General features: G+C 37.3%; 1 protein-coding gene across 1 annotated transcript in view; it reads left to right on the forward strand.

The window, feature by feature from the left end:
* The window catches only part of EYS (eyes shut homolog), an 863631-nt gene that overhangs the window by 126378 nt on the left and 712724 nt on the right, over positions 1 to 24529 (forward strand). Inside the window, exons 4-6 of the mRNA XM_064650232.1 lie at positions 13283 to 13476; positions 16373 to 16500; positions 20732 to 20846. Of these exons, the coding sequence (XP_064506302.1) occupies positions 13283 to 13476; positions 16373 to 16500; positions 20732 to 20846 (437 nt within the window). The remainder of the gene's footprint in view (positions 1 to 13282; positions 13477 to 16372; positions 16501 to 20731; positions 20847 to 24529) is intronic.

The raw sequence follows: 24529 nt of genomic DNA on the forward strand, positions 1-24529 counted from the left end.
TGCATATGTTTTATTGATTTAAAATATATTGTACACATGCAATTCCATTCAATACAGTCTAGATTTCTTTTTTAATTATGTTAATGGGGAAAAATTAGTATATATATTAAAATATTCCTGTTTTTGAATTGTTTTTGTTGGTTTTATGATCTCACTCTAGAGAACAATTTCTTGAGTTTGCTACTGGCATCTGTTATTTTTCTCTTACTTAAGCACTTAGTCAACTGCTTACTCTTAACTTGGGGTAGTTTGTTTGAATGTAAAACCAGAGTGTACATGAGTAGTAATTTGAAATTCCTTTTGACACTAAGCATGGCTACAGGAGCATATCAATCTGTAGTCAAGACAACTGCATCTCTTCTTCATCTCCTTTTGTTACTATGACTTATTTCTTCCCTCTGGCTTCTCAGATTTCTCCCAAGTTAATGGGTTCTCAACTCTGAGATACCTGATAGCTTGTCTTGTCATTAATCACTCTGAAGTTAACAGATAGTGCACCTTTCAGCACTATCTTGTCTTTAACTTCATCCACATAGTAATGAATCAAGGTCATGAAAATACAGGATTGTGCCATTTGAAAGCAAAGCCTCTTTTGTTTTTATATCAGTCAGTCTATCATTTGAAAAAAAATCTTTACACATTCTTTCAAAAGAACAAAAGGCTGATTAAACTTTATATGTTGAAAAAGCTCATTGCATATACAACTAGAGAGACCAGCATTCCCACAAGTAAATTTGAATGAAAGGAATAAAATATATTATTTTTAGAAATGTATGGTATTAAAGAATCATTGTATAATTAAAGACTGTAATACGTTCCAGTCTTTTACCACATCATTTCAATTTAGAATTGCCTTGTCCATTACTATGTGGAAAAATTATTGGTCTATACATTCATGATTATACATTTCATTTATGTGCAGCAGTTCAGATCAGGAGCTACAAATAAAGTTTAAATAGTTTGCAAATTGCTTTTAACCCATGGTTCATTTGGAATCCATCCCAGACATTGATGGTCTTGCCTGCACAACAGGAAGAAAGTTCAATGCAGGGCAGATAGTGATTGTTGATTGATTATTTAGTTTACTTTTCAGAATAATTCTCCTAATTCTGAACAAGCCATTAACACAGGAGATCTTTTAGCACTCTTCAGGGAGAAAGAGACCCTGGGAATTTTGATGCATTTCAAAGAGTTCTTGTTTTAATTTTGACTCACAATTATTTATAAACTTAATAGAACAGTGTTCTGAGAATGTAAATATCTTGAAAACGTTCCAGTACACTGATCATGATCTCAGGAAAACAAATATAACTTATGTGCACTGAACTTAGAGCCAAATAACCAAAACGTATCAAGTATATTCGCATTAGAAATGTTTCAATATTTTATCTACTTAGTCAAAAATAGTCAAAAAAATCACAATTCATTAAATATTCATATGTATAAGCCTCCAATCACAATTATATATACACAAATGCATAAATACATTGTAACAGTTTATATCCTTGGTTGTGGGATTGCATCAATAACTACAGCCCTTCTATAGCTTTGCTTAAGAGAATCCCCTAAAACCAGCCTCTGTACATAAGTGCACATGCACATCTCTTATGGGTGTAAACGATTTAGAGAGATTAAGAGAATATCTGGATTGACAAGAAGCTGAACACGAGCCAGCAGTGTGCCCAGGTGACCAAGAAGGCCAATGGCATCCTGGCCTGGATCAGGAACAGTGTGGCCAACAGGTCCTGTACTCAGTGCTGGTGAGGCCACACTTCGAGTACTGTGTCCAGATCTGGGCCCTTCAGTTCAGTAAGGATATTGAGGTGCTGGAGCAGGTCCAGAGAAGAGCAACGAGGCTGGTGAAGGGACTCGAGCACAAGTCTTATGAGGAGAGGCTGAGGGAGCTGGGGCTGTTCAGACTGGAGAAGAGGAGGCTCAGGGGAGACCTCATCACTCTCTACAACTCTCTGAAAGGGGGTTGTAGCCAGGTGGGTGTTGATCTCTTTTACCAGGCAACTATCAGTAAGACAAGAGGGCATGGTCTCAAGTTGTGCCAGGGGAGGTTTAGGTTAGATATTAGAAAGAATTTCTTTACAGAGCGGGTGGTCAGACATTGGAACGGGCTGCCCAGGGAAGTAGTGGATTCTCCGTCCCTGGCGATTTTTAAAAAGAGACTGGATGTGGCACTTAATGCCATGGTCTAGTAACTGCAGTGGTAGTGGATCAAGGGTTGGACTTGATGATCTCGGAGGTCCCTTCCAACCCAGTTGATTCTGTGATTCTATGATTTTATGATTCTATATCCTTTTAAAATGATCTTCCATGTGCTTACTAATAGTAATAGTAAACATAACTCATGATGCAAGATCAGCAGTAGTCTCTTAATTTTTGTAGCATTCAAAGTACTCAAATATTCAAAGTTTTTAATGATACTATGCAATAAGGCAGTAAAATAAGTAGGTAAGGCTGTACAGTCACAGGCCAGGTAGAAGAGATGTGGGACTATAAATGAATCAGTGTTACTGATAGAACTAGCAGCATTTTAAAATAACAAAAATGAGTACTATAGAATGATAGCATCCATTCATCAGAGCACATAAAAAAATGTTGGTAACAGAAAGAATCACTCTTGTTTGTCAAACTCAGTTAATACATCCCTTTTAAAAAAAGAAAGGCAAAAGAAGATAGTCAACAACTGAGCAGACTTAGGGGAGAAGCCTTCACATAGCAGCATGGCAAAGAGGAGAAAAAGGCAGTGAGAAAAGAGACAGCAGCTTATGCAGAACACTACTGGAGAGAAGGATCAGACAGACAGGAGTCAGTGGTTTTAGAAAGAACTTCCTAGGAACTAGGATGTCTGAACTGTTAACCCAGAAATCGAGCCCAGAAATAGGGCATCCCAGTGAAAAGGGAGGACAGAATTGGAAGGGTAAAAGTGAAAAATCTTTTGGGTTGAGATTAAGACAGTTCAATAGAAAAAGAAAAAAGCGATGCATGCAGGCAAAGCAAAAGAATGAATTCTTTCACTACTGGCCACTGGGAGACAGCTGTTTCCAGGAAAGCACATCTCCATCATGTGTTACAGCTACTTGGGAAGACAAGCAAAGCAACTCCAAATATTCCCCCCGACTTGCACCTTCTCCCCCATAGTTCTTCTTGCTGAGTACAATGTCATGTGGTATGGGATATCTCTTGGGTAAGTTTGGGTCAGCTGTCCCATCCATGTTCCCTCCCAACTTCTCATGCCCCCCCAGCCTCTTCTCTGGTGGGGCATTGCGTGAATTGTAGAATCACAGAATCATAGAACAGTTTGGGTTGGAAGAGAATTTAAAGATCATCTATTTCTAACCCCCCTGCCATGGGCAAGGACACGTCCCACTAGACCAGGTTGCTCAGAGCCCCATCCTACCTTGCCTTGAACACTTCCAGGAATGGAGCATCCAAAACTTTCCTGGACAACCTGAAAAGGCCTTGACCCTGTGAGCACTGCTTGGAAATAACTATAACCCTGATGTGTTATCAACACTGTTTTCAGCACAAGTCCTAAACATAGCCACATGCAAGCAATTATGAAGAAAAATATCTCTATACCAGCCAAAATAAGAATAAAAATTAAAAATAATATATTTATAAGTGAATAAAAATCAAAAATATGAAAACAGAGCAGAAAACAAAATTTGAAAATATGGTAGAATGAATGAAAAAGATTAAAAGCCCTAGCTTTTTGGCTTATTGGATTGTGTGGGCTTTGAGGACAGATGAAACTTTACGAGGTTCTTTATCGTGTAAATCAGTGTTCTGAACAAAATGACAACTGAACATTTTTCCATAGCAGAATGAGTAAAATCAACAAGATACAGATTTGTATAGCAAGGCAATAGGTTGATGCATAATCTGCTTTCTAAAGAGGATACCATAAATTCTTCAGTGCATATACAAGATTGCTTTTTTTTTTTTTTTTCCAGTTAGAGGGTAAATACTCTACTGATTAGCTGGCTGGCAGTTTCCTGCACCTGTTAGGGAGGGTAATACTTTTGTAGTGCACTGAATATTTGATTTTTGCTATCAACAGTAGAAGGCTTCAGGCTGACCTAGCAGTGCAGAGTCTCAGACTCACCTTGGTCTGAACTCAGTTTTCTGACTGCTGCCTCCCCTGCTACAGTTCCAGCTCTAGGGATGGCCCCTCCCCACCCATTCTGCAGTCATTGCCAGGCAAATAGCCTTATGTGTGTGTGCTTGAGGGCCAAGGCTTCGGCTGGCAGCCTTGGAAAAGAAAGTGGTTTGTGATTTCAAAAATATATTTAAAGAAGACAAAACAAAACAAAATAAAGAACATGCACCCAAAGAAACCCCAGACTTGAAACAGGAGGAAGAAACACCTTCCATAAACATAATTTTTCAGAAGTTAAAATCTGCACCTCTAGTCCCTTATGTAATTTTGTTACTTCCTTTAGTTCTTGGTCTACTTAAATCCATCCTACCTGTACCATTTAATATCCCAGTTCATCCTCAGCCTAAACACCAGCAGAAGGATAACACTGGTTGTTAAATAACAAGCAAGACAAGAAAGTGTATGTAGAATCTTTCGTGCTTTTTGGTTCCATCTTCAACAGCAGTGTCTTTAGAAATGTAGCTCTAGCCATCCTGCAGCAGATACAGTGGTATTAACATGTAGCACTTGAATAACTCATTAATAATTTACCTAATGTTTACAGTCCAGAGTTAGTTCCTAAGAATTGATGCATTAAAAAATAACATAGCTGGTCTGACTGATAATACTGCGTATTGAATAAGGCCGAACTAATTAATTCACATTGCATTTGGTTTTGTTCACTCTGAATCACAGAATCATAGAAAGGTTTGGTTTGGAAGGGACCTTAAAGATCATCTAGTGCCATCCCTCCATGCTGTGGGCAGTGACACCTTCCACTAGACTAGGTTGCTCAAAGCCCCATCCACCCTGGTCTTGAACACTTCCAGGGATGCACAGCTTCTCTGGACAACCTGCTCCAGTCCCTCACTACTTGCACAGTAAGGAATTTGTCCCTAATATGTAATCTAAACTGCTCTGAAAATTGATCAGTTTTAAAATCAAATAGACAGTTTTAAAATCAAATAAGTAAAGTGTTTGGGAAGATATGTGCATTCCCTAGTGCTATCAGAATTATGGTTTTGTTTTCTGTACTCTCAAATATTTAATTTTGGTTTTTTAAATTTTTTTTCTGACCATTCAAGTCAAGAATAGGGTAGTTAGTACATTTTGTTGGTAGAACAGGCAAACACTTTTGTTCTAGCTAAGTTGTGCTGAGTGTATTTGTATTTGAATAGTATTCTACAACACTATAGTATCTTTTTCCACTATGAAATGGGAAAAATAATGTTAGCAACAGTGACACAAACAGCTAGAGCTTTGAGTTGGACCTGCCTGCACTTTCATTTTAATACAGAAGGGATTTGAATAGCCAAAGCTATGTTTTATAAAACCATAATGAGAACAATGAACTTTTAAAGAGAGACATTATAACAAAGAAAAAAAAAAACAAAATAAAAAAGCTTTTGTTGTGTCTTTTCCTCTGATTTTGCTATCAGTTCCCCAATTCTTTTGTTAGTGCAATTCTCTGGGTTAAAACAATTTCTACACTTTATTTCCTGGGACCATAGGAAAAACATCTTTCTGCTCTTCACAAATCTCACAAATGATTTCTCACAAATCATTTGGTTTATGCTCATGCTGCTCACCCTGTTGCTCACAGCTCTACCTGAATTCTGCAGTTTCAGTTGTACTCAGGAGTGATTTCACCCCTTCCCTCCAGCAGCTTTCTTCTAATCCATAGTGCAGTAGGCGGAAAAAGTTAAAACAGATGGCATTCATTTTATGCTGCTCACTCATGTATTTTATAAAGAATTTAACATATACTAACTTATACTGGCATTTTATATGTAGTTAAAAAATGACCTAACAAGTACTTAACCTTTTCATTTGGAGCTCTCTCCACCTGAAATACAAACTTCCTCTAAGAATTAAAGTTAAGTTTCTTGTATAATGACATGCCACCAGAAGTTTGTTCTCTGGGTGGTATTTCCAGACGCAAGGTCACTGGACAGATAACACCACTATTCAGTATACTAATCTTTCTCTCTGGGCTAGTTATTAATTACCATAGATGGAGAAAGCATAATAGAATTTTTATTTTTATTGTGGTTCACACATCCTAGGCCTACCAACTTTACAGTCTGCCTTGGTTTCTCCACCAGGGCTGCGTACTGACTTCCTTATCATTAAGGATACACCCGAAAGTTTGCCCAGTCAATATCTTCATCCAGGGAGCTAATAGACCCACTATTAACCCCTTCATCTAAAAGGCTTTTCTCTGATGGAAGCTAATGTTTGTTCTTCTCATTCATTTACTTCCGAAATGTCTGTTTTCAAGTATGCTGATTGGAGCTTTTGTATAAAGCACATCAGTGAACTTCAGTGCTGCTTAATTTGTCTAAATTTAAGATTATAACCCATTTAATCTTTCATGGAGATTTACACTCACTTTCTCTGAGACCTAGACTTACAGTACCTTAAGTAAATTTGATTTTGATTCACACTTTATTGAAATTTCATATGCAGGAAAAAAAGATATCATTCATCGGTTTGGATTAGAAGTGTAGATGAGTATGCAAACACTGTACTAGTATTTAAAAGACTAATGATTTTATAGAAATATTGGTGTATTTCAGGGTCTACATATATAAGACAAGAACTTGTGATTCAGCGATGTGTTTAAACAGAAAAAAATTCATTCTACAAAGACAACCTTTAAAAACACTTTTCAGTTTTATATTGTCAACATGGCTGGATGCCAGGCACCCACCAAGCCACTCTATCACTCCCCTCCACAACTGAACTGGGAAAGAAAATATAATGAAGGATTCATAAGTTGAGATAAGGACTGGGAGAGATCACTCACCAAATACTGTCACAGGCAGAACAGACTTGAATTGGGGATATTACATTAATTCATAACTAAAAAAATCAGAGCAGGATAATGAGAAGTAAAACAAATCTTAAAAACACCATCCTCCCCAACCCCTCCTTCCTTCCCAGCTCTACCTCCTCCCTGCCAACAGCACAGGGAGAGGAGGAATGGGGGTTACAGTCAGTTCATCACAGGTTGTTTCTGCCACTACTCAGGGAGAAGAGTCTTTCACCTGATCCAGCTTGGGGTCCCTCCTATGGGAGACTGTCCTCCTCTAACTTCTCCAATGTGAGCCAATCCCATGGGCAACAAACTGCTTCAACAAACTGCTGAAACAACTTTTCCACAGGGTGCAGTCCTTCAGGCACAGACTGCTGCAGTGTGGGTCCCCCACAGGGCCACAAGTCCTACCAGCAAACCTGCTCCAATGAAGGCTCCTCTATCCATGGTAGTGCAGGTCTCTGTCAGGGCCCTGCTCCACCACAGGTTCCCCAAGGTGTCACAGCCTCCTTTAGGCATCCACCTACTCCTGTGTGGGTCTCCTGCATGTACTGCAGTTGGATCTCTGCACCCCTAATGGTCCTCCATGGGCTACAGAAGGACAACCTTCCTCACTGTGGTCTGCACCACGGGCTGCAGGGGAATCTCAGCTCTGGTGCCTGGAGCACCTCCCTCCCCCTCCTTCACTGACCTTGGTGTCTGCATAGTTGTTCCTCTCACATATTCTCACTCTGCTTTTCTTTGGCTGCAATTACATCTGCCCAATAACTTTCTTTTTTCTTCTTAAATATGTTATCACAGGGGTGTAAGTATCATTGCAGACTGGCTCAGCCTTGGCCAGCAACACTTCTGTCTTGGAGCTGGCTGGCATTGGCTCTGCCAGACACAGAGGAAGCTTCTTGCAGCTTCTCACAGAAGACACTCCTGTAGCTCCCCCCTACCAAAACCCAGCCACACAAACCCAATATATACATTTAAAAGGAAGAGCATCTGACAAAACTCATGAAGGTAAAAAGAAGAAGTGAAACAGATTGGACTGGCTCTTAACTGAGCTAAACAAATAGGGATTAGTTTATTGTAGAAATTCTTTTGTGTAATCAATTGAAACCTGATAGTCCTGAGATTAAAAGAGCCTTGTTTAGGAATTAATTTTAAAGATAACAAGTGTTCTGTTGCATAACACATAATAATGGCATGCATAAGAAGGGGATTATGTGGGTTTCTATAATTCTATATGTTAAACTGAACATATTAAAATATTAACAATATTTTTAACAATTGAATTTTTATACTTGTCTTCAATCTTTGTTTACTACCTACTGTGTATCTTGGTCCTTGATTGTGGCAACTGACAGTCATGTGTTTCATTTACACTGAGAATAAATCTCTCTCCTACTAAATGCTTCCTTTTTTATCCCAACCCTGAAATATTATTGCTCTGTTCTGACACAAGTACAAATAATTGATTATATAAGGGTATAACACATGCTGTTTCCTGAAACGGTCTACTGTGCCTTTTGCATAACTGCTCTAGAAAATATTGAGTTTTCATTAGAGGAACAACAAAACAAAACACTGAAATCATATTAAAATGTTGTATGCTAATATGATCTTTAGCATATTTTACTCCTTGGGAAGAGAAGTGTTTGCATAAATATGAAGTTCAGAAATACTTCAATTAAAAATAGAAACTACTTATTTTAATCAGTAACCTCAGATATTTATGTAAGTGTCACTATGTGCTATCTTAAGAAACTGAGTGATTTTTGTCAGTGGTGTCAGAAATGTCCTTTGTCTTTTAAATGCTTATAATTTTACCATCACAGTGAAACTAAGGAAGACTAGCAGGTACATAGTTAAATCAAACAAAGAAGGGCTGGGAGTTTTCTGTCATTTGTTTAGTTTGGTGAAGGGTTTTATTTTCTTCATGTGTAAAAAAAAAAAGAAAATTCTGAAAATGAGGTTCAGTTCCTTAAACTAAAAACAATTATCTTTCATATTGATCTGTCAGATAATCTTTACTCACTTATTCCTGCTTTTTAATCTTCCACAATTTTTATTTTATTGAAGTAAACCAAATAAGAATTCATTATATTGATGGACCAAGGTGAACTGATCCTACTGATGATGGTTTTAATTTTCCTCTTTTATCAAGATATTCAATCAATGTGATAACTATTTTTTTTTTCAAAATGAATTTTTCTGAGTCAACTATCTCTCATTAGAACGTGGTTTCTGCATTTATCTTCCTGGGAATTTGAACAATATATCATAGCATTGAGTAGCTGATCATTCATTAGTGAGCATTAAAGGGACTTCAGTATTTTCAGCAAATGTCTCTTTTTGGGTCTGACTGAGGGAAGAATTACTTTTGTTGAAATTGCTGGCAACAGAAATATACAGCATTTATGGCACATAAATTATGCCTGTACTATGTTTTTATTGATATCAAAGTAAAATAGAAGGTTATGTTTAAAATCTATGCAGTTAAGAGAATTTGCCTTGCACTTTTTTCTTTTTTTTTTTTTTTTTAATATATTTAAGTCTTAGGTCTCCAGAACATGTAAAAACCTTTTAAATATGCATTTACTAGCTAGTGCAAGTTGGACTGATATGTTGATCCTTGATGCAGTGCTCATTGCTTAAATATTGCCCTCGTTCAGAGGCTTGAATCTGATATCAGATTATAAAGATCTTTTTTTGTCCTCTTTACCTTGTTTCTAACAACAACATTCAAGAGGTCAATAAATCTTAGCATGGTTATGAATTTAAGTATTTATTTAAACATATCTAAAGTATATCTAACATATCTAAGTATTTATTTAAACATCATCAAGAGGCTTGATGATGACAAAAACATAGACATTTTAAAATGAGAATTTATAATTAATTCATAATTTTACACAATTTTTAAAAGGGTTTGTATACAGTTTGAGTCAAAGTAGATAAATAGATTTTCAAATTTTGGGGACCAGTTGTTCATCTCTTCCAAGCAAAGCTTGTTATATTGCTTATCTATATATGAAGACTTCAGTCTTCTTGTATATGGTTAAAGAACTACCTTTTAAAAAGCATTGATGTGAAGACATCAGCAACTGTTGAATTCAATTCTTTCATGATAGTCTGGTACAGAAATATCACTGGTAAAAATGTATAAGGTGTTTCTCACTTTATATGATTTTGCTTCTCTCTTTAGTCGTTTGCTTTTCTTATGCACTTCTTCACTGAATTGATGATCCCTTTAGTGCTTGATATTTTCCCCATCCAAGAGCTGTAATCAAGTCATTTTCAGTCTTATTTAGTAAATAGATTGAGTGTGACATGAGGTTTGAGAATGGTTGAATAAAAATCTTAAATGACAAATTCTTCAGAATTCTGTTTATTGACTTGATTTGTCAAACTCGTCAGGCATGGATGTTCAGGTGAAAGAGCACTGCTCTTGCTTTGTACATAGTATGCTGAATGCAGTGAATTGCAGAGTACAGGATTGTCAAAGAAATAATTAGCATCAATGATTAAGGAAAAAGCACTGAATTCTTCCTGAAAGACATTGATAGATGTGACTTGTGTTTTAGACTATGAGTGAGGTTGTTGCCTCAGTATCTTCATTTAAATTGATCCCCTTTGACCTGGTTAGGTTATAGCCTACCAGTTTCCACTAAATGAACTGTTTTTTTCCCTAATTAAAAAAAAAAAGAATTTTTTTCTCTCTTTGTAAGGAGATGCCAGGGAGAAAAAAAGGATATATCTCTTTTTTTGCCATCCTTGAACCATGCATTTTTCCTTGATATATGTCTCATGGCATGGTTGACAATATTTCCTTATCTCTTCTCAGGATTTTCTCTATTCCTCTTCTAGCTACTTCAAGTCTTCGCTTAAAAGAATGTTGCACAATTTTTAAAAATTTTTTTCTGACAGAACAATTACCTTTTCTAGTTTTGCTGCAAATGAACGTAACATTACAGAAAAGGGACCTCTTTCATTTGGTTTTCCCAACTGGCCTAAAGTTTTCTGTGCTATTTTGTTCATTTAGTCTTTCCTTGTTCTAATAATCCCATTGAGAGCCATGGTTTAACAAAAGGCTAAGAAATGCTTGATAATGGTGGCTGAAAAAATGGGGAGAATTGAATGGATTCAGGTGTAGAAACAATGGCAGGAAAAACTCATTAATCCATTCAACTAGTGAGACTACTCTTTCTGGTTTTCCTCTGGGTAGAGCAAACGGAGTCACTGTTTTGCTCATTTGCCTTCTCCTATTTAGTATTGTGGATGGGATAGGAGCACCTAATGTGCCTAATAAAAGGAAAAAAATAGGGTGAGCATTGATATATAACCTCATCTATGAGTACTGCTGGAGTACAATGTTGTACTGAAGTAGAACACGACAGCTAAATAGTAAATAGAATTATGAGAGAATTGACCAATCCCCCTCACTTCATGTTGCAGGTGTTCTCTTATATATGCACTAATACCAATCAATGACCTTGTTCTGACGAATGGCCTTCTTAGCTTTTCCTATTGGCAAGCCCTAACATCTGCAAGTTGCAATATACTGTAATTTGGTTACTATGGTGATGAGGGATAGCAAAAATTTGTGAAAGATTTTTTGACTGTCCTCTGATGTTAAAGAGAAGTGAACATTCTGTAATAAAAGATAGATCCAATTTCTTTTGCCTTATTGGAATAACTATTTCCACTGAACTGAGGGATGGAAAATGTGTTTTGACCCTTTTTCTGCTAATGGGATTTTCTTGTATAGTGTTTGTTGCATCAGCTGTTCTGTTATATAATAGAGACAGAGTGTGAAATTTCGATCTCCTAGTAAATGTTGTTACACATACTTACAGTTCCTTTATATAGCTACTGGTAATGAAATTATTAGAGGTTCACATACTTATCTATTAATTGATTTATAACTAATTAGTTATGTTTACCTTGTAGTTTACAATTTGAGTTAAAAGTGTTCTGTTTACCATTTCAAAATGATACATATTTTTGTAAAGTATAATTTATTCTTTTGTGAATGTCTATTTTTAATTCAGTGGACTCAAGTGACTAACAAAAAATGTGGAATCAATACATATTACTTCTTCAGAGGGGATTTATTATGAAGTAAATGTTATTGCTACAGCAAATTGCTGAAAAATTCTTCTGATGTAATCTGTAAGTATGTGATAGGGAGTTGCTTTGAATCAGAGCACTAAAGCACAAAATATGTAAAAAGCATATTTACTACATAATTTTTCTGAAGTAAATGGAAGTAAATTCTTAGCTGCTAGCTGAATGTAAGCAGGCTGCTGCCTATTATACTTCTCTGGCTGAGACTGTGTCTGATCACTGCAGTCTCTTTGCTACTTCTGTGTTACCAGCTTTCCTAGTGGGGAGCGACGGACCTTTAAACTGGACTAGCCAGCAACCAGAATGATACCCAGATCTGGAATGACTCAAGCTTTGAGCCAGCAAGTTGTCAAGAGGTTCAGGATCCTGGTATGGATCTCAGACAAAATCTATGCTGATTCTTAAGAGATCCATTAATGAGGGTTTATTTTTGCGTATAGAAAATGAGGGATTGCGTATGTTTGCTGTTGAACTTCAACACTGACTAGCCAGAGAGGAGGAAAAAGTTTGAGCCATCATTGCTGTTTCATTTATGTGACTGCTGTTTGTGTTTATGCAAGGAAAAAGACATTGTTCTTGCTGTTGATCCATATGGCTGATGTGTCTGTATTTGTGTATTGGGGGGGGGTGCATGGGTGGATTTGTGTAAGTGTATGTGTATGTGATTGTGTGTTTGCTTACTGAGAGCACATTCAGTTTTGCTACTGGCTGGATCTATAAATAGAAATGAGAACAACCTTACGTGTCTGAGAGTATACTGGATTCAGCTTCCCGTAGTAATAACCACAATGAGAGAAATATTGAGTGACTGTTCAGTGTCTTCTGGGACTATGATTCTAGTTCACCTCCTTCCTTTGTTACAGATGAGGTTAGTCATTCCCATAGATTTCTACCACATTTATTCAGCAAAACAAACAAAACATACAGGAATATATTAAATTCTTTGCTTTTTAAATGGTGATAGCATACAGATGCCCCAGTCAGTAATTGGAGCTTCGCAGTGTAAACAATTTTAAAAACCACAGTAAATAAAAGCCTATCAATCTCTCAAAATTTTTTTTTAGAAAAGAAAAGAAATAATAGGGAAACACAACAACACATCATAGTAAGGAAGTAAAAAAGTTATGTTTATGGGCAGCATGTCAAGAGGACCCATTCACTCAAACACTGTAATTTTTTATGTTTATTTCTTTTAGGTTCATTTTGTGAGAAACCTGGTGATCTTTGTGAATCTCAGCCATGCCTAAATGAAGGCATATGCCAGTATAATCGGTCTGGATATGTTTGTGTTTGCCCTTCTGGATTTCTTGGCCACAACTGTGAAATTGATATCAATGAATGCTCTTCAAGGCCATGTCAGAACGGAGGCACATGTATTGATTTGCCAAATGTAAGTATAAACTTTAGAGATCCCTATTTGAACATAGAATCATAGAATCACAGAATCATAAAATTATTTGGGTTGGAAGGGACCTTTAAATATAATCTATTTCCAACCTTTATGCTGTGGGCAGAGACCATTTACACTAGATTAGGTTGCTTAAAGTCCCATCGAACCTGACCTCGAACACTTCCGAGGATGGGACATTTACAGGTCTTCCCCTGTCTCACTAGTTTAGCAACAATGACGATGTGTGGGATGATGTTAAAGGCCCTACAGAAGTCAGGGTAAATGGCATCAGTTCCTCTTCCCTTACCAGTCATTGCAGTCACTTCATCATAGAAAGCCACCATTAGTCAGACATCATTGTGAAGCCATGTTGGCTGTTCCTAATCACCTCCCTGTCATCCATATGCCTTGACATAGCTTCCAGGAGGATCTGTTCCATGAAAGTGTCAAAACATTTGATTCTAATGTGGTGGGGGGAAACAGTTTTCCCCCTGAAGTTATAAAATGGTAAAACCCCAGGGGGTGGTGACCCTTGAAGTTTTGAGGGTTTACCCAAGGAGCGCTTCTGCAAAATACAAACATATCACAAGCAGAACGGAAGAGAAGGTAGTTGTAGTGGTAGTTGAAGAGGAAGCCATGTTGTGAAAGCCACAAGCAGAAGGGGCAGCAGCCCCTCTGGGGGGCCACGGCCCCCCAGCCCCCTACTGGGGTCATAGAAACTCAGAAACAGTGTTAAACTGGACTGAGGTCTGTGACTGAGAAGCTGGAAGTTTTTTTCTCCACCGTGACCAGTAGAAGTGGCGGCAAAAACAACACTGGCCGGAGACAGTGGCAGAGAGCCAACAGATAAGAACTGAAGAAGCAGCAGAGAGCATGCCGCCGAGGAAGACACAGAGTTGTCTGAGAGAGCCGAGAGAGAGAGACAGCAGCAGAGAGAGAATTAGGCTCTACAGAGAGAGAGAGGAAGTTGGGGTAAGAACCGAAATAAAACCCCATACCCCTCTGAGACCTCCGAGAAAGGAGGAGGATGATGGACTCTTACTTGAAAGAGTCTTAAAGTGCTACAGCACTGCAGAAAGGAGCTAAAAAAGCTCCGAGAAAGAATGCGGAGAGGGTGACCTTGGCCCCCCCCGCTGCTTGAGACAGAGCACAGAACTCTGTAGGCAACTTGAATCCCCTGAAGATAAGGACTGTCACGAAGACCCCTGTGCTTTGTGATATGACGTGGTGATAGTGCCCTTGTCCTGGGAAACGCAGCCCACGGAAGAGAAGACCCTCGCTTTAGACAATGGGCCACGAGGGCTTAGATACCCCCTCGTGTGTACTGGCAGAGATCCAACTACAGCTGCTGCATGAGAAGAGGATAGATGCCTGCTGCCTTAGAGACATTGCTGCTTTGAGAGTAGAAAGGGATCTTTTCCTTCTTCCCTCCTGGACTTTTATTTGGAGGGGAGAAGAGATTTGATCCATTGTAAATACTTAAGTCATGGTAGAGATAATTAAGATTGTATATAATGTATAGTAGTATTTATTTGTACAGTCATTGTAACTTATATTCCCTTTCCCCCATTTTGAGTCTCGTGTGGTGTCTGGAAAAAATCATCTCACACTGGGTTGAGATGTGGGAGGGGGTTTGGACTAGGGAATTGGATTTTTTGAGGCTCTCAAACCATGACAAATTCTATGATAAAAAGCCCAAATTCCACGTTTCAGTTCAGTTGCTTGGTGATCACTTAAGGAGCTACTAATATTGTTTCATTTCTTTATTCCTCTCTCTGCTAAAATCTTATGACATAAAACATGATGCATCAGTGGTCTTTATTAACTAGTGTTTGTCTCTTTTTCTTGATTTTCATGTGGTATGTTTTTAATTCCCCTTTTTCTTTCATTTTTCTTTTTGTAAAATAGAATAAATTCATGCAGAGTCACAAAGTTTTGATAATAAAATCATACCTGGTTATATGTCAAAAGGTATCATTCTTTCATTAGCATGACTATTGCAAATAGCAGTGATTGTACAGAACCAAAATAGTGAAAAAAGAATTCAAAAGCTTAGTTATTGCATACCAGTGATACATATTCATGCACAGAGAAAAAAAGGGACATCTAAATTGCTGAAAAAATCAATAGATTCCTGTCATGCAACCTGTTTATATATTTTGTCTATTAGATATACTAGCACATACTATAGCACATACTATACTAGCACGTACAATAAAGAAACAAATATAGAAATTTGTTTCACACATATAGACATCTCTCAATAGATACTGAAGTTTCCTGATTATACCTTTAGGACCAATTCTAAAGAAACACCCGAGCACTTCCAATTTCTCTAGGGGAACAAATCCCTTTATTTTTTTCCTTTACTTTCTGACTTCAAAAGGCCTATAAAGAGCATAACTTCATATAGAAAAATAAGGGTGAGAGTATTAGCTCTAAGAAATATTTTGTTTTGTAAAATAACTTACATTTCTTACTGTGCAAATTAGGAATTGCAGTAACTGACAGATGTCTTTCACCATTATAGAGAAGAATAGTCTCTGTGCCTCATAATGAAGGGGAAAAAGGATCCACACAATTTTCTTTCCTCCTCTAGTTGCTGAATACTATTTGCTATCTGATGTACCTTGTGTACTGCCAATTTTAGAGCTGGTGTATTTCCAGCTAGCAAACCCAAGTCTGCTATAATCTGTACTGGAAGGCTTATTACACTTATCCTAAGTCAAGTTTGTAACCTATCTGAGGCTAGAACTGCTTTTCCTTCTGTCTTTCTAGACTGCTTAATATGATGAAATCCTGGCCTTGTTAGGGTCTGTTTAGAAACGGAAGTAAACACTAATTTTTGTATTGCCCTGGGTATCACAATTATTTCTAATTTCCTTGTCTCCTATAGGATGTGGCATGTATCTGTCTGCCCATATTTACTGGCAAGTTCTGTGAGAGAATACTGAACCCGTGTGAATTATTGCCTTGTTTAAATAATGCAACTTGCATAGCTCAACAGCAGAACTACAACTGCCGGTAAGATTGGAAATTAATTTATGTCAGTACTTTGTTGTTTCACATGATGATATCCCACAGATTGCAGAAAGAAAAGACATTGTCGTTTACAGAGAGCACAGAAAACTATAAACTTCTCTTTTAAAATATTTATTTTTGGTGCTTCATTGTATTAGTCTTCTTGAAAACTCTTGAAGTGATACAGAAAGATTTAAAGTGTTGAAGGGGCTAAAAATCATTCTGTTATTAATACCGTAAGATGAAACATATAAATCCTGACCAATTGATGATAAGTGAGACAGTTATACTACAGGTGTCACTGTTTTTTCTGAAAAGGTAAGACAACCTATTTACTTTCTAGTTCACAGATATGCATTAGTAGACCTTAGGTTGATCCTTCAAGCAGCATATGAAAAACTGTTTTATTCAGAAAGACCATGCTAAAAAATATCCATTTGAAAGTAACAGAAGAGACCCAGTGTATAATTTAATTTCACTTTAAATAAGTTTTTAGATTTTTTTTTTTATGTCACTAAGGAGTACAATTTGTCCTCTTCCCTCTTGCTTGGCTTTTATCTGGCTGCCTGAGTAGCTTCTGGTAAGCATTACTGAAGTGCAGTAAACAACATTCAAATTTTAGGATATTCGTGAAAGCAGAAAATTGAAAGCTGCAATACACAAAAGCCTGACATCACATTATAACTGAACTTAGAAACTGCAAAAAAAGATGTACAGAGCACAAACTTACAGTCCATCAGCAGAAATTAAATTGAGAAGTCTGGAAATAAAAATATAAGTAGAACTATGTTTACAATTCTCCCAAAGAAGAAAATGCTTAAAATTTTATTCATACTTATTCCTAAATACAGAAATACATATAAATGCACACGTTAGATCTTCCCATATAGATATGTATAGCACAGAACAACAGTGTTGCCATTCGTTTTCCAATTCTTTAAACCAAGATATAAGCTAATAATTTATCATTATATAGTGAGTCTTTCACACAGTACGCTGGTGCATGAATAAGTAGGAAATTATGTTTTGACATTTACATTTAAAATATGCATATCATGAATAATTAATATCAAGATGTAATAATGGCCAGTCTTCGCAAGCGAAGATTTGGGAAAGGTCATAAACCCTTCGAGCCTGCGCAGTGGATTTTTTAGGTGAGACACAGCGTGCGCTGAACTGAGCCCACCCTTTAATCCTGAGGTTCATCTGCCGGGGCAGAGCAAAGCTTGGACAGTGGCAGTGAGGATTGCCTTTATTAACAAAAACAAAACAAAACAAAAATATTAAAAAATATCCTGGCCCTGTGTACAATGCAGATTGAATAATTAGCATTGCTCATTCAAAGTCTTAAGTGAAGATTTGTTTCACTTTTGGTAATCATTGTCAAATACTGTATGTTGTGTCTCTGCCCAATTACCTCACAATAAAATACATGTGTTTCATTCAGCGTAATACTATATGCAATATTGCTACATGATCCACTTTTATAGCATTTTAACATTATAAATAAACGTAATGGCATTTATCTCACATGCAGATACAAGTTCAAAAAATAGCTGTTTTGACCTTTTTACTTCATTATGTGGGTTTTTTTGCTTCCCCCTATCTTATGTGGTTTTCCTCATGCCCAAGCTACATTCTTCTTATATCCATCACAATCTCAGCTTTTATCTATACATCCTTCCTTCTTTGGAAAACCAGTTGTTTTCCACTCTAAACATATAACGAGACTGACTCAGTTTAATTTTCTCCACTTCAGTTATGATGTATGACTATTATATATCATAATTCCACCCTTTCAGTCTTGATATCATATGCAGCTTTATGCTAAGGATCTAATAGTAACATTTTTTCTTAAATGTAAAAAATTAAGCTGAATTCAAATAGCCGGTGAACAAGGATATCCATCACAATAAACTGTGATTGATTTTTTTATGTCTACTTCTATTTTCCACGTTCTTTAGGACAATTAAAAGTCACAAAAATGTGAAAGGGTGTTCTGAGAAAATTTGTTCTGTTAATGTTGTCTCTGTAACTTTACTGTCAACTTTTTTTGCTCTTAGTTTACTTTTACCTTCCCTAACATTGGTATATTTATTGCAAAAAAAATAATAAAAACATAAATATGAAAAATGAACAAGTATAAAAATTAGAAAATCCAGCTTCTAACATTTCCTTACTAGATTATCTCTTTAATGAAACAGTCATAGACTAGCTAAATAGATTAAAGCAAAAAAAAGCTAGGAACTCTTTCACCTCTTCAGATCATAAGTAAAAACAAATCAGTAAAACAAATATAATAATTGCTCTGTTTTTGGTTTAGATGTTATTTAAAAATTAAATTATAACAAAAGATTAAAAAACTTTGTTATTATTGTTTTATGTTCCTTTTATATGTAAATTTAATGTATGGATAAATTATGCTATAGTATAAAGGACAATAGATATGCTATCTGTTGATATGAGTACTTTTGTTTAGAGGGAAAAATCAGAATGTAGCTAGCTGATATCCCTGAACATGCAGAACTAAAAGCAGATAACTATTATGAAAAACTCCTTTTAGCTACAGTACATGAACTGGAAATCTGTTAAGAATAGACTTTGCACGAACTTTGAAGCCAAGTACTTGAAATAGCAGCAATATAATTGCACACAACACCTTTTTCAAGAGGAGGGTGAGGATTATATAGTCCATTGCTACTTGCATAGAGTGTCCTTCTGTGGTTGTGACCAGCCTCAAAACATACAACTATTTAGAGAAGTTTTTCCTATATTTATCTACTTCTGTCCAAATGGTCCTACATGTGAAATTATGTGGATGGTCTCCAGCGATTTCTTATTAAATCCAACCTGTTTAATATTTAACTAAGGTTAATTAGTGACTGCAGCCTCTGGACATGCTAGATGTGTCTGTGCATTCCTCAGAGGCAGAGCTATACCCGCTGATAGATCTCTTTAGCTGATTTAGACAGTATGGTCAACTCAGGCACTTTCTATCGAATGTTGTTGCCTAGCTAATTGCTATTGAAAATATATCCTTTACTTTTGTATACTGCATAACTCTGAGAGACTTGATACATTTTGAAAACAGGGATGGAATTGTTTTTTTTTAATGGGAAAACATGAGCAACATGTCTGAAACTCATATTTATTAGGAACAAGAACATAGGAGAAGCAGAAGCAAATGTATTTCATGTTCATGATTTCCAGCTTCTGGACTGAGTCATTTGACAAAGTACCCTTTGGAAAAAGCTAAGAGGAAACATCCCATCTATCACTTTTGGATTCCTTCACAAACACAAATTTTCATATTGCTGACCACTTCCTTTCTCTTCTTAAATCTTTTCTTTTCACGATACCAGAAAGAGTCTTTAGACAGAGGAACATGCTATGTATGTCAGTAAAAACATACAGAGTTTGACAGGGATTTGTATCTATCAGGATATAAATATTCAAATATTTTTCTACATTGTTCCATTATTACTTTTGAATAAAACTTGTTTACTATCCATTTAAATATCATCTTTTTTATTTGTGTATACAGGATTTTTTCTAAACACTGGAGGGCTACATAAGAAAAGGATATTCTCCTACTACTAATAAACGTTGACATGAAGCAGAATAAATTTCTGTAGTTCCTTTTACCCACAGCTCCATTGCCAGCACATGGAGCTAACAAACCATCACAAAAATAAAATGCTAGTTTTCTTCTTTAAAGAAAATACTGAATTACAATAAAACAAACACAAAACCAACTATGCATTGCTCTCTCTACATTGTTCCATACTTAACTAAGCATGTCATTATTTATTACCATTTAGTCATTAGCAATGATTGATGTTATTTACTTTAAAACTCACTTATCATCATATTTCTAATTTTTCCTCTTTGGTGCTTTAATTGACCTATTCTTTCTAACAGTTTCCCAAAACCTTGTTACTTTGTTTATAGCTGTTTATTAATAATACCTCATTCTGGTTGGTTTTTTTCTGGAAGATTATATTGATATGAAAATGCTTTAGTCTATGAAATTAATATTTTATGGGAAAGCAAAATTATTCAGAATCATGCAACTGATTTTTAATTCCTTGAAAACATATTCTGTGTATTTTAAATAACATATGAGATCTGTTTTGTTACTGCAAGAACATTATTTAATAGAATTATGGAGCATAATTAAATACAATTAACTTTTAAAATGCAAGTCCTCTAAAATACACTTGTGCATTTGCAGCTGCGTGCCAGGATTCACTGGAAAGAACTGTGAGGAAGTAATTGACTACTGCGGCCTGCTCAGCATCAACTGTCTGAATGAAGGATTGTGTCTTAATATAATTGGAGGATTCACTGTAAGTAATTTAATACATGTTAAACTTATTCAGTGTTCCAAAGAATAAAAGCTTCCGACAAGCAGAACTTGAAAAGCATTCATTACTCTAAGAGACAAGAGGGGCATACTTTTGTAGGTTTTTTTTATTTAAATCGATAACATGAGGACAATTTGCTTGGGCAATATAGATTTTTTTTGTTACTTTTCTACTGAGACCGTGTTTAGTACTGTATTAAGTAAGATAACTGAAGGATATTTTTATAATAAAAAGAATATATAACTAATTGTGGTCCAGTGCCATTACCCAAAAAGATGATAATCACAGCTGTGTTTCAGCCTTTAAAAATACATTGCTTGAATTAAGAACATCTGTTGCCATTTTTTTAACCAGAATCAAATTACTTACATAAACACGTTTAAACTTAGTACAATCTTAAAAGTTTTATGATGAAACTGTAGTGTAGGAGGTTCATTCAAACTGACAATTTGAAAAAAAAAAAAAATCTGCTAGTTTTAACTCTCAGAATAGCTCCTGAAAATGTTAAGCAAGATCCATCGTGTAGCAAGATTCTTCTGGCCAGAGCTTGTAAAAAGAGAGGAAATAATAGTTTCTCCAGCAGCAGTATTAGGGAACAACTTAAAGGTTGCTCAACCACTACTTGTTCTGCGAATAACAGTTGATGATCACAGAATGATTGTGGTCTGAAAGGACCTCTGGAGGTCACCTTGTCCACCACCCTGCATAAGCAGGGTCACTTAGGGCCATTTATCTAGTCATATCCACTTATCTGTTTGGGTGTTCAGACAAAATGTATTAGGACTGCTGTTATTCCTTACATGATGGAATAGGAAGAGTGGTCCTTTTTTTAAGGGAAAGAGAACTGGAACCAAAGGCGACAGCAAAGCTAGTGGTGATGGTGACCTCATCAACTAAGGGCGCAATCCCAGAAGTCCATCAGACTTCAGATCACCAGACAAGTATGTAGTGATGAAGTAGGCTTGTGGTCAAGCTGGGTAGCTTGTTCAGCAGATCTAAATCATCAAGACACAAAGCTGGATCCATGCATACTGAAAAAATCAGCCCTGGAAAAGAACTAGTTCAAAGGCCTGAGCTTAAATGCAGCTCATGGGTAAATGAGCTCGTGGGTAAATGAATGAAATTGTGGACATCTCAGAGGTGAGTCCTGTTTCCACAGTAGGATGATCCAAGATGATAGTGCTGGGCCACATCAGAGCTCAGCTTGAACACCAGCATTTAAACATGCAAGAGGAGAGAAAGAGGTCACCAAGGGAGCATTGCAGAGAAAGATAATTATAGGCTGGTCAAGCCAATTAGAGTCTATTGATGCATTCAAGGTCCTGGCAGTTTCTCTAAATATTTCTTGCATGAAAGAGAAGATATTCCAGTTTGTGTATTTAGATGTGTCTGTTATGGCCAACTGCCCGGATGAAGTTGCAAAAGACATTAGAACCTTAGACCATATTAAATTAACTGAAATATGAGTGAATAGTCAAAGAGGAAAATAATTATAAGTTGAGAATTATTATCCCCTATATTTTAATGAACCTCTTGGCAATTTGGTTTTGTGCTAATTATTTGAAGTACTTTGCCATAGTAGGAAATATGAAACTCTGTTGAAATCACAGAATCAGAATGTTAAGGGTTGCAGGGGACCTTAAAGATCATCTAGCCCCAACAGCCCCAGCCACAGAGAGGGACACCTCCCACTAGACCAGGTTGCTCAAGGCCATATCCAGCCTGGCTTTGAACACTACCAGGGTTGGAGAATCCACAACTTTCCTGGGCAACTTGTTCCAACATCTCACCATCCTCACAGTAAAAGCATTCTTCCTAATATCTAACCTAAATATCTAACCTTTCCTCTCTTTCAATTTATATCCATTCTTCTTTGTCTTATCACTACAGTTCCTGATGAAAAGTCCCTCTCTGCCTTCCCTGTAGGACCTCTTCACATACTGGGAGGTTGCTAATGAGGTCTCCATGCTACCTTCTCCAGACTGAACAGTCCCAGCTTTCTCAGCCTGTGTTTGCAGAGGAGGTGCTCCATCCTCTTTTCAACTTTGTGGCCTCCTCTGGACTTGCTTCAAGTTGGGGGCACCAGAAGTGTACACAGTAGTCCAGGTGGGGTCTCATGAGAGCAGAGTAGAGGGAGAGAATCACTTCCTTTGACCTGCTGGCCACATTTATTTGCTGCAGCCCAGGACACACTTGGCTTTATGGGCTGTGAGCTCGCACATGTCTAGTTTTTCATCAACCACCACCCCAGAGTCTGTCTCTGCAGGGCTGCTCTCAATCACTTCTCCACCTAGACTGTAGCTGTGTCTTGGATTGCCATGACCCAGATAAATCATAGAATCGTAGAATATGCAGAGTTGGAAAGTACCCATTGAGTCCAGCTCCTGGTCTTGTGCAGGACACCCCAAGAGTCACACCATGTACCTGAGAGCATTGTGCAAATGCTTCTTGAACTCAGAAAGGCTTGGTTCTGTGATCACTTTCCTGGGGAGCTTGTTCAAGCGCTCAGTCACCCTCTGGTTGAAAAAATTTTTCCTCATGTCCAACCTGAACCTCCCCCAACTCAGCTTCCTGACATTTCTTCGAGTTCTGCTACTGGTCATAAGAGTAAAGAGATTGGTACTTGCCTCTCCTCTTCCCCTCATGAGGATGTTGAAGACCCTAATGAGGTCTCCCTTCAGTCTCCTCTTCTCTGGACTGAACAAACCAAGTTACCTCAACCACTCTTCATATGGTTTCTCCTCCAGACTCTTCACTTTCCTTAGGGCTCTCCTTTGGATGGATGTTCTCTAATGCCTTAACTTCTTTTTTGTGTTTGCGGTTCCCAAAACTGCCACAATATTCAAGGTGAGACCGGCCCAGTGCAGAGCAGAGAGGGACAATCACCTCCCTCGACCAGCTGGTGATGCTTTGCCTGATGCCCCCCAGGACATAGTTGGCCCTCCTGGCTGCCAGGGCACTGCTGACTCATATCAACTTGCCATCAACCAGAATCCCCAGGTCCCTTTCCATGGCACTGCTTTCCAGCCTCTTATTCTGCAGTCTATGAACACAAACAAGGTTGTCCCATCCCAGGTGCAGAATCCGGCACTTTTCCTTGTTAAACTTTACATGGTTGGTGATTGTCCACCTCTTTAATTTGTCGAGGTCTCTCTGCAGGGTTTTCCTGCCTTCAAGGGAGTCAACAGCTCCTCCAAGTTTTGCGTCGTCAGCAAACTTACTTAGTATTCCTTCCAGTCCCATATCCAAGTCGTTTATGAAGATGTTGAAGAAAACTGGGCTGAGGATGGAGCCCTCTGGAACATCAGACTAGTGACAGGTCACCAGTCTGATGTAACCCCATTCATTATAACTGTTTGTACCCAACCTGTGATGCAGTTGCTCACCTATCACATAACATGGTAATTCAGCTGTACACTGGACATTTTGTCCAGGATACTTTGAGAGATGGTATCAAAAGCTTTGCTAAAATCCAAAAAGATTACATCTACTGTCTTTCCGAGGTGGGTGGATACTCTGTCGTAGCAGGAAATCAGGTTTGACAAGCAGGACTTCCCCCTCATGAAGCCGTGCTGGCTGTGATCAATTACTACGTTGTCCTCCAGGTGTTTTTCAATACTTCCCAGACTAATCTCTTCCATGATTTTACTAGGCACTGAAGTGAG

Source organism: Pseudopipra pipra, chromosome 3, assembly GCF_036250125.1.
Source record: "Pseudopipra pipra isolate bDixPip1 chromosome 3, bDixPip1.hap1, whole genome shotgun sequence".
Classification (NCBI taxonomy): Eukaryota; Metazoa; Chordata; class Aves; order Passeriformes; family Pipridae; genus Pseudopipra; species Pseudopipra pipra.